The 15,961-nt window shown below is 43.3% G+C and overlaps 1 protein-coding gene across 1 annotated transcript; it reads right to left on the bottom strand.

Annotated features, from left to right (window-relative positions):
- Positions 1 to 344: 344 nt before the first annotated feature.
- On the bottom strand, positions 345 to 3,840 carry svbp (small vasohibin binding protein). The gene is made up of 3 exons (XM_076024414.1): positions 3,615 to 3,840; positions 2,503 to 2,632; positions 345 to 1,709 (listed from the first exon to the last, which is right to left on the bottom strand). Exons 2-3 carry the CDS (start codon positions 2,614 to 2,616, stop codon positions 1,620 to 1,622), a joined length of 204 nt encoding a protein of 67 aa, XP_075880529.1. The 5' UTR covers positions 2,617 to 2,632; positions 3,615 to 3,840; the 3' UTR covers positions 345 to 1,619.
- Positions 3,841 to 15,961: the final 12,121 nt, after the last annotated feature.

The following is a 15,961-nucleotide window of genomic DNA, read 5'->3' as shown; positions in this document are numbered from 1 at the left end:
GAATTAAAATCCTTTGCTTCTTTTTTATTTGCAGCCTTCTGATTTAAATGTCAACAGTGACCCTTTTCTACGGCCTAATAGGTTTAAAAATAAAATAACAACAATAAACCAATTCATTTATAATAATATCTTTCAATGAACGTCTTGTTCTGACTGGCGTGCCAAAATACCTGCAGAGCCAGTCATTGGTTCTTGCCTTGCGGGCCAAACATAATGATACTGTGCGCCAGAGCTTTACAAATATGCTCTAACAGATGGTGTAGTGCTACATCCCAACACTGGATCATTCACATCCCAGTTTGGCATCCTAGACGTCGTCACATGACTGAGGCAAAGACAGCAACGGTCAGCAGGCGTAAAAGATTTAATAAACAAAAGATCACACACACGCACGCGTGCGCGCACACACACACACGCACAAAAGAAAAAGGGCAATATTCAAAATAAAGATAAAAGTCAGTTACAAAAAAATTGATTGCAACAAACACCAGAAAGAGAAAACAAACGCAGGATGTGGGAAACAGTCAAGCTGCACTAGAGGTTCCACTAATGAGGAGGGAAAGATGAGCCAAAAAAGAGGTGAACTCAACAACTTAAATGTGCAGATAAATAAATATAAAAACAGCAAATTCAAACACATTGTCATGGTAAAATGTAACCAAGATTGTGGCGAGACTCAGAGACGACGGCCTGGATGAGGCAGCCGTGCTACTAACATCCTGCTTGAAGGTTTTTTGTTTTACTTTGTGATATGTTAGGAAGTGAAACACTTTTGTTCTTCGCTGTTGTGACAGAAGAACAAAGGTTGGACAATGATGAAATGTCCAACCAGTAAAAGGAGACAGAAAGTACAAAGGAAGCAAATTGATTAAAAAAGTCCTCTTTTAAAAACAGGCTTTGTTTCAATACAATGATTTGTCCTTAGAGCTACACATACTGTTCCTTCATAAGACAACATCAGCGGAAACATGTTTTGATCACTGGAAAAGAGCCCACAAGCCCTTTGACCCAATACTTCGTAACAAGGAAATGCTTTTGACCTGACTTGGCTCCTATAGGAACAACACTTTGTGGTATATTCAAGTTAAAGGAATAGTTCAACATTTTTGACAAATTGCCCGATTGCCATTATATTCGTTTAAAGCCACACGAGTTTGTACATCAGCACCTGATTGTTCAGACAATACTGTGACATTATTGGACGGAGGTGTTTTCCAGGAACTACATTCTAGAGGTACCTGCTGGGACGGAGTGATTTCAGAACAATACGTTCGCTGAGAAGAATCCAGTGTGTAGTTTTTGGATTTGATGAGTTTTGAGGGAGGCCTGTGCTGTTTATCTCCATTCTGATCACCACGCAGCTGTTGCTGTGCCACCTGGATCTCAAAACAACAGGCACTGTGATAAGTAAACCTGCTCATATGGCTGCTACACAGGGATTCTGGCACAAGACCAGTTTGCTAAAATGTTGAACTATCACAGGCTTCAAAAACAGAGTGAAAATTGTCAAACACAAGTGTGAGGTTGTGTTGGTGATAATGCGTATAAATTTGGTTCTTGGAGGAGGCCAGGTTCTGGTCCTGGTACCGGTCCTGGTCCACGACAGTATGGTGAGGAGCTTATGAGTCTCCTGCTGCCTGCATCTGTTTACAAAAGCCCTCAAACTGCTGCTGCTCCAACTCTGTCATCACCTTGTTTAATGCATAGATCTGAAAAGACAGAGAGAAAAAAAGAAAAGAAATAAAAAAAAAGCACTATTCAGAATGTTTATTGTGTATTTGTTGCATCACTGGCAAGTTGCTGTGTGGCAAAGTGGTTCACTTTCTGATTCACAGGCATGGAGCAGATACAGAAGAACAAAACACAACACAAAACTTCTTGGTTGGTCTCTGGTAGCTTGTGTGTGTTAGTAGCTTTGTTAGCTGTTAACTGAACTGCTAAATGCAACTTTATAGACTTATTGACTTGTGAGAATGAACTGAAACACTTTATTCACTCACGTTCCTCTCAGTCTGTTGATCTTTCAATCCGTTGTCATTTATTTTGTTCTATACCGTTTATGGTTGTGTATAGTATCGCACATTATAGTTCAGGATAGAATTTGGTCAGCTTAAGTTGTGTCTAAACCTTCTGTATGAGAAAAAGCTTTACTTTTGCTTCTTATGATCATGGTAATCATGTATATATTCATTTGAAATGAGGCTGGAATAAAACAAATATTTCACTATGTGAGCAAACAGTAGAGGTGGGGAAATTTGCAATTGGATGTGTAAAAACTTTTCAAATCATCTTTGAAAATCAGGTCAAGTAAGACGGTTGTTTCTGCACTGCAAATTAAAAAAAAAAAAAAAAAAATCTGTAGTAGAAGAAAGGAAGTGCTTTTGGTTTTTATCTGCTTCATTTATTAAGCAGAGAAAAAAAAACAGACTGATCAAACATAAAAGTAGTTGCCATCGATGACAGCGTGTTGGAGAACAGAGTGGAGTGTGACGTGGCCGCTACCTCTGCTCTCTGCCGCTGTTTGAGCTCCTGCTGGGCCGACTTGTGCTTGGCTCGCTCTCCTCTGGTCGGGGTGGAGTTCAGCTTGGGTTTGTCTTTACGGCAGGCAGGCTCCATGGCCACTGCAATCAGCCTGGATCACATGCTTACACTTTAGAACATACTGTAGGTGTCCAACTCTGGCCCGCAGTGTAATTATACTTGGTCAGCGAGGCAATACGAAATCACGACTAGGGCTGGCCCACCAGTATTATGCAGCACATGCACTGCTGATACTACAAATCCCAGGATGCTTTGCTCAATCAGGACAGGCTGCAAATAAAAAGAGAGCCATACAAGTTTCATTTACATTTTTATTTATTTTGACAATTTTTTTCTTATTTTCTTTTACATTTGAAATTCGATTTTGCATATGTGCAATATGAAGTTATTTATTGTACACTATTGAGCTTTGCTTTGTTCCATAGTTAAGTTGAAGCAAAACTTTACTGTTGGCCCGAGACTTTGTGCAAGTTTTACATCATGGCCCCACTGTTGTATTTGAGTTTGACACCCCTGCTTTAGAAGGTCCGTCACTTTTATCAATCTGTCATCAATAACCTGGGAGTTTCAGAGGAGCCACAGACTACAGATGCTGACAATCTATTACTATTAGAAAGAACACACGACCGAGTTATAGAAACTATTAACACTGTGCTGAGTCAAGTATTAGGTTGATGCAAAAAACGACCTTTGTTGTGTGTATATGAGGCTGAATGAAAACGCAAGTCCGCAAGGCCTGGCTGAGAGCTGTTGAGCTTTGGTTTATTTTTGACACGGCATCCCTCCGTGTCTGTTCAAGAAACTGTCCGGGTAAAAAAAAAAAAAAAAAAAAAGCTCTTTGGCACCTTAAAAACTAAACCCATGCTTACTCGTCGTTTACAACATGTACAAAAATGATCCTGCTTTATGTCTGCTTCGTTTGACTTTACATGTTATCGTCAACGTCACGTCATATCGCTTCGAAAGACAATTTAAACGTCACTACAAACGACGACGTCGTATAAAATGCAACAATAAATGTTATGTCTAAAGCAAACACAACTGCTGTGTAAAGAGATGAAGGTTGTGTTTACCAGTCAAAGTGCCCGTTGTCAGCAAGCGAGTCGCCCGAGGCTGCCTTCCAGTCGACTTTTGGCGGCTGTAACCTGTCACTGTTGTTCAGGACTAGAACGAAATTAGTAGAACTGTGAATTATATTATTTTCAAAGAGAAGAGAATAGGATCTCTGGTACAAAAATTAGCAAGGCAACTCCTCTTGTTGGTCTTCTGCCCTCTTTTCCTCGTTTGATTTGCAGTAGGCACCGCCACCACCAGCAGCAGCAGCATCGCCACCTACCGGACTGGAGTGGGTATCAGTATATTGGCAAGAACAGCGAGTACCCAGAGTAACCCTGGCTGCAGCCAAGGACTTCTCAAGAATAAAGGGACAAAAAAGAAAAAAAAGAAAAAAAAAAATCTAAATAAATACTAACTCTCAATTAGTTCTGTAGTTAAAAACTAACTAACTAACTAACTAACTATACCAGAACAAAGAGATTAGAGCATATAACTCCAGTTCTCAAGACTTTACACTCCCAGTCAGCTATACAATAGACTTTAAAGTCCTGTTATTGGTCTATAAGTCAGTGAATGGTTTAGATCCCGAATACATGAATTAAATGCTTATAGAATGTAGACCCAGTAGGACTTAGGTTAGATAGTGGAGCCCAGAGTTCAAACTCAACCTGGTGAAGCAGCATTCAGCTGTTATGCTGCACACAAATGGAATAAGTTGCCAACGGAAGTGAAGTCAGCCCCAAGTGTGAATGTTCAATGTTAAATCCAGGTTATGTTCTTATTTCTTATGCTTATGATTGAGTGCTTTTATTCATCTTATATTTTATTCTGATCCTTTTGTTTTCTTTTCCTTTATTACGTTCATTATACTGCACAGTATGTTTTAATTAAACTCTATGCATTTTAATCTATCTTTTTTTCCTGCACTTTGTATTTGAAAATCCTGTTATTTGTTTTTTAAATGCTTTTAAAACATTGAACTTTTAATCATGTAAAGCAAAAGCTAAACACTGACAACAGTATCTTTCACTAATTCTCTTAAACACACACTATGCAACCCGTAGTGTGGTGTGGACTATGCAGAGACAAGTAATGCCCCCCCCCCCCCCCCCCCCACACACACACACAATGTGTTTTTGAAAAGATTTATCTTTAAAGATTTCCTAACTTTGCTCTCTGATATTTGCGCGGCCGCCAGCATTACGCAGCAAAACCTCACTGTTAACCGATTCCAATTGAAGTGATTGCTTGGCCAGAACATCAGAATCTTCATTACACTCTACTACTTGGTGGGCAGGAACCCAAACAAAGCAACCAGCCACTCCTGTATTGTACCGATTCCATACTTATGAGCCTCAGCCAGCACTCAGATGCAGTAGGTTACTGTGCGGTCTTTGTTGTTGACTTCCATTAATTACATTATTAAATGAGCAAAGAGCTCGACTGTAAACACTGAGAGACGACTGGGAGTTCTTTTCTTTGTGGCCACTTTGTGAGGTTCTCAATGGCCACACTCTTTACTCATCTTGCAGAGTGGTCAAAACACAAAAGCATGCAAGGAAATTATAACAAAACAAAATTAAAGTAACTTATTTTATGATTTGCATTAAAAAAAAAAATAATAATTTTTTTTTTTTTGGGGGGGGGGGGATTCTCTGCATTTTTCAATACATCTTGTATTTACCGCTTTAAAACTAGGCGATAACCTGGTTTGGAGTCGGAATAATGAAGGGTGTAGCAGAGCAATCATGGCATTATATATATATCTATATATATATATATCTCTATATATATATATATATAGACAGGACAGAAGGAAGGACGGACCAGATTCAATGGGTGAAACCCTTCGACACTCAGCAGGGACTTAGCGAAACAAACATTTTTTTTTCTCTCTCTCTCATGGAGCCGCTATGTTTAACCGGTAATGTGATGTCAGCTTTACAGCTTCAGTGACATGCGATACCTTTGCAAGTCGTCGCAGTCAGCAACATTTTTGTAACATTTTTGCTGCTCTTTCACGATATGGCCACAAGATGTCACTCATGTTATTCGTCATTAGTCCATACAGACAGACACGAGACGCAGTCGGGGTTCCTTTACTTTTTCTTTTGGACGTCAGTCAGTCAACATTGACCTGTTTTGACTTAAAAAAACAAACAAAAAAACAAAACACATTTGCTTGACAGGAGAGCAATTCACTCGTTTCTATTCAGATGTCTCCAATGTCATCAATTCACCCGATTCCACTTAACTTCCACTTCCTGTCCTAATTCTAGGCAAAAACATGACATCTCAGACAATTAATGAGCTCTCTTCCTCTTCCTCCCCTCTCCTTATTTAGAGCAGCTAACAGGCCGTGCACAGACACGCTACACAGACTCCCCGAGGGAACCTCTTGAGTGTATAAATCAGCAAGGGTGAAGAGTGAGATGACACTAGCTGAGGGGTGGTCCAGAACACATCCATCACCTTTCAAGGGCGGGTGGGGTGGTGGTGGGGGTTATTACAGAAAGGATTTATTTAACACATATAACAGAGGGAAGTCTTCCCCTCTCAGTCCGCGCTACCTGACAACACTGCAAGAGCTCTCAGCGTTTCTGGGAACCTCAGTGTGGTTGTATGTGCCTGCGTGCCCTCTGGCAGTCCCAGGCCAGATTTATCGCTCAACATACCAACGGTTTACCTGGATTTATCCTCCAACTACGGGAGGGGCTCTCCCTTGAAATGATATCCTGCCTGGAGTAACTAACGCGGCAGACAACAACCAGACTTGCGTCTCCATATTTTCTACATACAGCAGCAAAATGATGGAAAAAAAAAAAAAAACACTTATACAAAGGCAATTGGCAACAAGTTTTTTTTGTGCGGGGGGGGGGGGGGGGGGGATTAGTCATAATGACTTTACAGGAAGTAGGAAATATGGTGCTATTATTATTTTCTTTATTGAAAAAGTGCAAGGATGCAATTAATTATGATTAGGATTAAAGGTATGATGACGTTCACTTTGTGCTGCTAAGATTTATTTAATAGGAAAAAAGAAAGAGAAACAATAGTTAACAGTGCAGGCAGGAAAACATTGCCGCTGGAAAAACATGCAAAGTGAAGGTGTTGCGACGCTATTTGACCGATGAGTCATTACTAGAAGATCGGTGGTGGGCCTTCAGGGTCAGCGAGGCCTTCTCTGCTGGTCCAAACATACCAAGAAAAGTCCTGTAAATATAATAGTCAAGCTATTTTGTGATGTTCTTTTCACGCTATATGATATCCACTTGTTTCTTCTAATTCCATTTGTTGTGTATTAAGGTAGAGTTTCTATCAAATCATATTTGAGCTAGCTTATATTGTCAGGTTGTATGAAATCTGACTGAGGCCTTCAGAATCGACATCGCAGGCTGTTGCCCGCTGTCAGTGAACGCAACACAGTCAGCTGTTGCGACAGCCTATCAGATCTGGAGCGACCAGCGAGTTGTCTTTACGCTGAACTTCACACCTCTTGTGATTTGATAAGAACCCCGGAGAACCTGCTCGACCGAACTCAACCCTGAGATCCGGTTGCCACCATGACGAACCCACGATGGTTGAAGGAGAAGATAAAGATTTTTGTTGCATCATCTGCTATTGATAATGTAAATAAAGTGGCGCACTGACGCAGCAGCTGCGCTGACATGTTCAATTGTTTAATAACTCAATCAGTTGTTCAATTGTTTGTTTGTTTAGTCATTGTTTTCAATGCTTGCTGTTGATTGGCCCCTAAATGGAAACACTCTGACCCTCGCAACTCACCATCAGCACCCCCCACTGCCCAGCACAGGTCACTGCCGACCAGAGGGATTCTCCAAGGGATGATGGGATGTTGTGAGAGACCGGGCCAAGCTGAGCTCACTGTTGCCGCACAGGAGTGTGTGTGTGTGTGTGTGTGTGTGTGTGTGTGTGTGTGTTAGGGGCCTTGTTCTTCTGAATGACACCTTCTTCCTCCAGGGGGGAAAAGAGAAGCAGCTCTGACTGCTCCTTCACACCAGCGGCCCTGAACACACAAACTCACCGCAACTCCCTAAACCCTGCCAACACACACACACACACACACACACACACACACAATGGCACGTGCCTGAGCAACTATGTATACCAATGCACACACACCAAGTCTTTTCAGAACTATAAATAAACTTCCATACCATTTGCACCTAAACTTAGCTGGACACACACAAACACACTCTTACTGTACGCGCTCCCACAAAAGCACCCCCGTGCGTCAACACACACTCACACTCAGATGCCAACATGCCTGCCCACGCTGCTGTTTCTTTTTTCTTTTTTTTTTTTGTTAATGGCACCTGAACCCCAAAAAGACCTGAGCTGCCAAAGCAAACAGCTGGCGGCAACCAACGTGAAAAACACAGCAATATGGACAGGAAGTGACCCGACACTTTGTAAGGTGCGCTGCGCGCGTGCACACACACACACACACACACACACACACACACACACACACACATACGGAAAAAGAAAGAGAGACAGTTAACTGTATCTGTGCACAAATAACGAGATGACAACAAACCCAATCAGAATAATATAATAAAAAATATTCCATGTGAACTCGCCAGCTGGAAGATTGTGACGTGAGAGAGATTGTTCAGTTTTCCGTCCGAGCGATGCTTCAAGTTGCTCCTCATTTTGAAGGGCATCCATGGGAACAGCGGCGCCTGAATCGCCCTTCACATCGTCGTCAATCTGACTGAAGACACTGCCGAAGAGCCGCTGCCCTCTGCTGCAGTACAGTTGGCAACCATGAACCTGCATTCCTGCCCAATCGGCAGCACCAAGATCTGGGGAGGAGAGCAGCTCCAGTGGCGTTCAAGCGAGGGGATCCTCCATCCGCTTTCAGCAATAACAAGCAGGTCTAGTCGACCAACAGCAGCGTTTGAAATGGAATTGAGTTTACAGTTTAAACTTGACTTGAATTTCTTGTCTCCTTGACACTGACTCTCTGAGTGACTGATAACTGATGACAGAAAGAATCAATGTCTCATTTGACAAACGGTGATTGACCATCGTCTCGTTCACTCGAATCGCCTCAATTCATTTGAAGAGCTGCTACGCCTGCAACCCAGACCTCCAGAATGCACATTCATTTCAACGTAGTTGTTCACTCAGCACCAGACGGCAAAAAAGCTTTTGACTACTGCAATAGAGGACGTGTGTAGCCCATCCCATCATGTCTCTGTAAGTCCTATGATGCACCAGGACGTATCGGCCAATCAGAAGGAGCCTAGACACAGCAGCAACAGCAACGTACAACGCCGGGACGTCACGCTGGGAAAATAAACTCCTCCTCTCTGCTTATCACCCCCCGTCCTCCCTAAATCACACCTCTGAGACAGGACGGAAAGCGGCACGGAGGGGTGAGAAGGGTGAGAGGGGTAGGAGAGGGGTGAGAGGGGTGAGGGGGTGGTTGGAGCTCAGAGGGGGAACAGTGAGTCCTCAGAGCTTCACGCAGCAGCAGCAGCAGCAGCAGCAGCAGCGGAGACAGCAAGGTCAGTGTGTTTGGCCTGGCCGAGCCTCCGCTGCTCCCCCTCACCCCCCCTCACTCACCCCCCCCGCCTCCTGCCCTCCTCCTCGCTCACTCTCTCACTCTCTGTCCCCAGGAGCTGCTTCTCATTAGGGCCCCTGTTTGCTTTGGCTGCCGCTCACCCGCCACTTAGCGGCGGACTCGCTCCGCTCACCCCGCAGGTTTGCACGCGCACACGCGAAAGCGCGCACAACCCGAGGCCTGCTTGTCTTGGCAGCGGCCAGGTGCCACTGACCAGATCCTCTAAACGCCGGGGGATCAGCCGAACACACCGGCGTGTTTGCGCACGTCCGGCCAACGCCCCCCTCTCACGCCTCCCCTCACCATGCCCACCCCCCACCACACCACGCCCTCCCAACCTCATCCTCGCCTCACACCCGGTGTACACCCCCATCTACATAAGCATGGTGAATGGGTGGCTCTTGATACCCCCAACTCTAAAATGTGAAATTTCATATAATAGTATACACCCCACCTTTTCAAATTCACACAAACCAGGCAGTTACAATATCTCTGTTTATTGTAGAGTTAATAACCACAATTAATTAGAGAGTTTTTCCATAAAATAGAAATGCTGGGATATGTAGTTTAAGGGATTGTCCAACTTTTGGGCCATAATCCCTGTCGTTTATAATCTATCTATATTTATCTATTTATAGTTGAGTATGTAGCACGTGTAAATTCAACTGTTCATAATATGGTAACATCTTGCTCTTTATTTTTCTGTTTATACCTACAGATATTTGATTTTTGTCAATTTCTTTAATTAATATAATTCTCGACCTTTTGCACTGTACAGGTCTTTTTGCTGCTGTAATTATGAAAACTTCCCCACTGTGGCATCTCAAGGTCTTCTTCTTCTTCTTCTTCTTCTTCTTCTTCTTTATGATATGAGTTCAAGGTACATTCATTCATTCTGATTATCAGTGGTTGTTGTTTTGAGTTCCAGTGGGGGCAGAGATGAGCTTCCTCCAAGCTCATCAATGGTGATGTTGTTTCCTGCACATTCACCACGATATGAAACAATTAAATGTTTCATTGCCCACATCCGGAACTACATTCTGGACATACCTGCTTGGCAGAGCGATTTCAAAGTGCGAGTTTCGCTGCAGCTTCTTCTGTCATTATGAAACAGAACGATAGGATTAGCGATGATGATTTCTTCTCTAGCCAAGACTTTGAACCCCCATAGGTAACTACGTTCAGTCTGAAGTGCGCACTATGTCATTTACTCAAGAGAGGTAGTTGGGGATTGTGGCAATAGGCAAAATTGCCAAAACTTGTTGAACCATCCCTTTAAGTAAAGGTTGAGGCAGAGGGAGAATCACATTATACATGGCTTTTAAATCAATATCAGGGCTCCAAGTTAAAACCAGCATGGCACTGAAGATTTTTCCCTGTGAACACAATAATTATGTTTGCATTGCTTCAATAACGTCTTTCTGCAACAAATAACATAAATAATAATACACACATTGCAAAGAAGGGGCCTTTAGATTAGATCTGAATTTCGACTGGACTTCTTTGTTCTGAAGGAGGAAAAAACAGAAAGAAAAAAAAGAAGCGACTTGAGATCCCACACCTCCTCAAGACTTGCACTCACACTCACTCACACTCAAACACACACACACACACACACGCTAGTGTTTCTCAAGTCGAGTTAACATCTCGCTTGAACACTGACACCTGTTTAGTTTAGATAGAATTGATAATTCTGTCCTTACAGAGCCAGTGAGTCCCAGTCGAGGCCTTCCAGCAGGAGGAAAACACGTGCCACACAGCCGTTAAGCTCGCCAACACACACACTCGTCACTGTAAACATGCTGCACGCACGCACGCACGCACGCACACACACACACACACACACACACACACACACACACTGCAGGAAACAAATGCAGCATTCTTTTCTCTCACCAAGTGTAATTTAGAGCCCAAACCCTCCCAATTTTCAGTCTGGGACGGCCAGGCGGCAGAGAGCGTAGCCTACAGTGCTGTTGGCTTTAGGTTTCCTTACACGCAGCAGGAATGTCATCAACAATACACACATTCTTCAGAATCGGGCGCACGCCTCCCGCACATGCAAACACATGCACACCAGTCAGACCTTCGCTGCGCTCTGCGGGGAAGTGGTAGCGGCTATTGTAGGGACCGGCTGCTTGTGGGAACCCCTCTGCTGTCTCCTTAGAGTGGAGCTGCGAACACATACCTGATTCAGTGGCAGTGTTTCCCAACAGGGTCCCCGAAACACTTGCAGCCCTGTGGTAAAGCTGTGAACTGCGAACGCGCAGAGTCGTGTGGAATCACGACTCAACAGCTGCACTTTTCCCTCCAGAGACTCAGGGGAGCCACTTATGCAACAAACAAGACTCACAGAGCCAAACAAAATGTATGAATGTCAACCGTGGAAAAGGAATGGAATCATTTTTTTTTTTTTTTTTTTTTTTTTTTTTACATCAGCATGACTAAGTCAGTAGTACAACAAGAACAACAATAATAATAACTCTCAAAATTCAATCATATTGCTCCAAGATGACTCTTGGATATTTACACATAATAACTGTCAGACTGAAACATTAAAGCCATTTATCTTTTTTGATCAATTATAAAACAATTATTCCATTTAACTTTTGCACTAAAGAAAATCTTGATTATATGATGATCCAGCCAAACCCTGTGACCCTCAGTGCAGGAGGAAGCAGGTTTAGAAGATGGGTGGATCTTGATCAGCTGCTCATGGAGCTCCGTATGCGAATTCCTGAAGACAGCTGTGAGAAAAGCATGAGGATATACATCCCCTGGAAGATTCTGTCTGATGCGCTCAAATTTAATTTCACACAACGTCGCAGCAAACTACACCAGCGTCACTCCAAAGCAAATGAATCGCAATCTGTGCTCCGCTTGGTTTGAGCCGCAACAGGTTGAGTTTCTACTCCGTCCAGCAGGATATAGCTGTGCCTGTTTGACCAAAGGTTTTGTCACTGTGTAATGTTGTGTTGGGTTCGGCTCGCAGCTCAGGGTGAATTCCTGCGGCTCGAGCTCCAACCAACACCCTGCTGCCACAGGTGATAATGTGTTAAAGCTTTAACACAGCCAGTGTGGCACCACTGTGGGTTGCTGGTTGCCAGGTTCACAAGCAGCTCAATGGAAATCTATTTGCAACGCACTTCGCAGAAGATTTGGCTCAAGAAAAAAACAAACACCAACCAACCAAACAAACAAACAAAAACAAAGCCTTGACTCATCAGGTCATACTGGCCAACTGGTTCAAACTCTCTTGAGGATGTTTGTCAATGACAATTTTAATAGACCATCTTGTGTACAGCCATGATGCTGCATTGCAACTACTGGGTCAAGAGGTGAAGGTTTCTGCTCAAGGACACTGCTTCTCTGCTATATCCAGCTGTCAAAACACACGCATGCACGGGCACACGCACACACAGACACACACACACAGAATGAGAGAGAGAGAGAAGGGGAGAGAGAGCAACATGGAGCCTGAGACAACCAGGTGTCTCTGTATGAATGAGTGTAGTGTAAGCCACCTGTACACACACACTAATTAATCAAGCGTGCAGTCACGGCCCTGTTGACCTGAACTGCGGATCAGCATTGTTTATGCACGCCACCCTGCTCCTGGAGGGGGCGCTGCCTGCAAATCTGCCAGCAAATTGTGCTCTCTGTTTCTTTCTCTCACTCTATGTGTGTGTGTGTGTGTGTGTGTGTGTGTGTGTGTGTGTGTGTGTGTGTGTGTGTGTGTGTGTGTGCGTGTGTGTGTGGCACACTGTATATGTTGACTCAGTGAGATTGGCAGCTTGGTCTCAAGGGGTCTGCGGCTAAACTGACGCCGGCACACTGTTAAAACTAAACAGTCTTAATTGAGGAAGACGCTTACAAGACCCTGTCTATGTGTGTGTGTGTGTGTGTGTGTGTGTGTGGTGGGAGGGCACCATTGGAGTGTAAGACGCAAAAAAATTGAAGGAATGAGACGTACACACCAGTTTTGCCTGGTCTGTCTTCAAAACAAAATGGAAAACAGTCGTCCTCGTTTGTCCTCAGTGAGTACAAGTAAGTAAGTAAGTGAGTAAGCAAAAAAAGGCCTCCCAGTTACTTCCACATGATGTGTAGTAGTGTCACGTTGCATCATGCCACCGTAACTCCCATAAGGCATCAGGATGCAACAGCCAATCAAACATGACATGCACACACTTTCTGCGTGCACGGACATAGCCATGACGCTACTAGTGGACTGAAGCCTCTTCTACAAACGCTTTGTGGGTGTTTTTGGACATACACATAGACATAGACACAGACAGACTTTATTGATTTAAAACTTCCAGCAGCAATGAATTCAGGATTCAGACCAATGATAAATTTGAAAAACATATTGGAAGTCCAGTATCCACTTCTTCTCTATAATAGACCCATGCAGCTTCTACACCAAACTGGAGAGTTTTAATACCTTGGGGTTAATGAAGATGGAGCAAGTGATGGAAAGATACTGAATCTAATCAGGAAAAGTAAGTGGTTTCTGTTTGTAGCCATAGAAAGAATGAATTTGAACTAGAGGTGACAAAGAGGAATGACCTCAGCAGCCAGTGACTGCTGTCTGTCTTTAATCAGCAAATACATTAAGAATTTGACTTTTTTGAGTTTCTGTCCCTGTGCACTGTGTCACCATGAACTAACCATGGGTAATGACACCTGGTGTGTCAACTCTGACACATGTCAACATGTTTTTTTTTCCTTCCCAATTTCAAAAACTATACAGTTTGATAACCTACATGTTGAGATTTCACCATGAGGTGGCTGGAAAAATGCGTAGCTGAACTTTTATAAAGGTCAGATTTCAAATGCAGTGAATTGGAACTGACCTGGTAGGTCGATCTGGTACCAGCAGTGACACCCACATGGATGTGATTTCAAGTGGGCAGGTGCTGCAGGTGTTGCAGATCTGCTTCGCGCTTGCTGGCTCTGCTCGCTCAGCCATCTTCAATGTGGGCGCTGCTAAGTGAGTGCGTGATTCCAGTGTTTTAGCAACTTGTCTGGCTGCCCCCTCACCCCTCCCTGGAAGATTGCGCCAGCAGGGTTTACTTAAGGATGGGAGCGTGACAGCTGCTGGAATGCCTCCGCTGTGCCCACAAAGAATGGAACACGGGTTACAGGAACACAGGTCTGGGCAGCACAGCTCAAATGGACTGTGCATTAGAGAGCTGGCGCTTTTCTAACTTTCACACAGACGGTTAATTATGAACGTGTAGCAGAGCAAGTACACATTCATTAACAGTTAAAGAGTTTTTTTTGTTAAAAAAAAAACCCAAATTAGAATCCGTTGGTGATTAAAAGCAAAGCAGTTCAACTGTTTTGCCCACCACTTAAAGGTTCAGTGTGTAAAATCTGGCTTGATTTATAAAAATCTGGCCTTATTTAATCAATATATTAAGCATTGATGGGCAAGTCTTAATATATATATATATATATATATAAGCAGAGACCAACGGGTCCATCATAAACAGGCAACAATTTTTATTTGTGATGGCGATAGTTTTGGGTGCTTTACAGATTTACATTGAATGATACCTACAAGTCACTGGCCACCCACAAAACACAAAAACAAACATAATGAAACGACAGAAATCTGATGCTGGTGTTGAAAGTAAGTTGGATTCCATTTTTATTCTTTGGGTTTCTACTTTTTTTTTTTTAAATGATGCGTACATTTCTGCGATAGGAGGGGCGAAATGAAGCTTTCCTCAATTCTAAACAGCTTTATGTTAGATCTCGAAAAGTCTTTGATGGTTTCAAAACATCGTAGGCAGAATGTGGATCTCGTCCATGCGGTTTGGCCAGATTTCAACAAATGGCATACGAACAACTTACAATGGTTTCAATAATTCCCCTCTCGCTCAAACCTTGTCCTTAGCAAGCAGTAGGAATTCGACTACAATATCAAATGCAACTTCTTAGTCATATACATATTTATGCTTGTATGAGGTCACTGTTGAGCTGCTTATTAGTTTTTTATTTAGATTTTGAATGAAATGTAAACAAATTTCCTTTCACCTTTCAATGCTGAAAGTATCTCTGGTTTTGCTACCAAACAGAAAAAGGCTCGCTAGCTTTCAAAATCACTCCACTGCTCATTAAATACATGTAATGCCAGGCATAAAGGCACACAAAAGTCTCAAGATAAACACACAAAATAATGGAACCCCCCACACAAACTGTAGAGTGACTGATCACATGCTTTTCCAAGTCTTTACAGGTCAACTCGGGTCGTTATTTTGCCTCCACGTTCCATCCACAGGTGTTTGAATAACTATGTTCAAATACAGCTGCTGACTGACCAAAATGTGTTTGAGGTCTCATAAGTTTGCGATGTTGATCCGCTACCTTCCCGTCCTCTGGAGGTTCACCTGGGACCAAACATTACTGGAAGGCGTGTGTGTGTGTTGGTGCCCAGCTACAGCTGTACTTATTTCCTGACTGGCAGCTCAGTGGCGGTGACGGTGGTTCGTGTTAGTCACGGCCCAGATTCAGAGCCGCCACAGAGAGTTACTCTTGGCCCAGCATGAGGTTGGACCAGAGACCTGAGTGGATCTGGAGGTCACAAGCCGGATATCAAACCTTTGGACATGCATTCACCAAACCTAGAATTTATTGGCCGCCCTCCCCTGCTGCTTGCTCATCTACGCATTTTATTTTTTTGTCGCTGCGAAAGGAATGGCAAAGTATAAAAGTATTGTGTAAGAAACTGTTTTATAGGCACCTGCTGACGTTCACCACCTGAAT

Source organism: Nelusetta ayraudi, unplaced genomic scaffold (assembly GCF_046127955.1).
Source record: "Nelusetta ayraudi isolate G7.1 ecotype Tasmania unplaced genomic scaffold, CSIRO-AGI_Nayr_v1 ptg000017l, whole genome shotgun sequence".
Taxonomy (NCBI): domain Eukaryota; kingdom Metazoa; phylum Chordata; class Actinopteri; order Tetraodontiformes; family Monacanthidae; genus Nelusetta; species Nelusetta ayraudi.
This window is presented reverse-complemented; position numbering and strand designations above follow the sequence as displayed.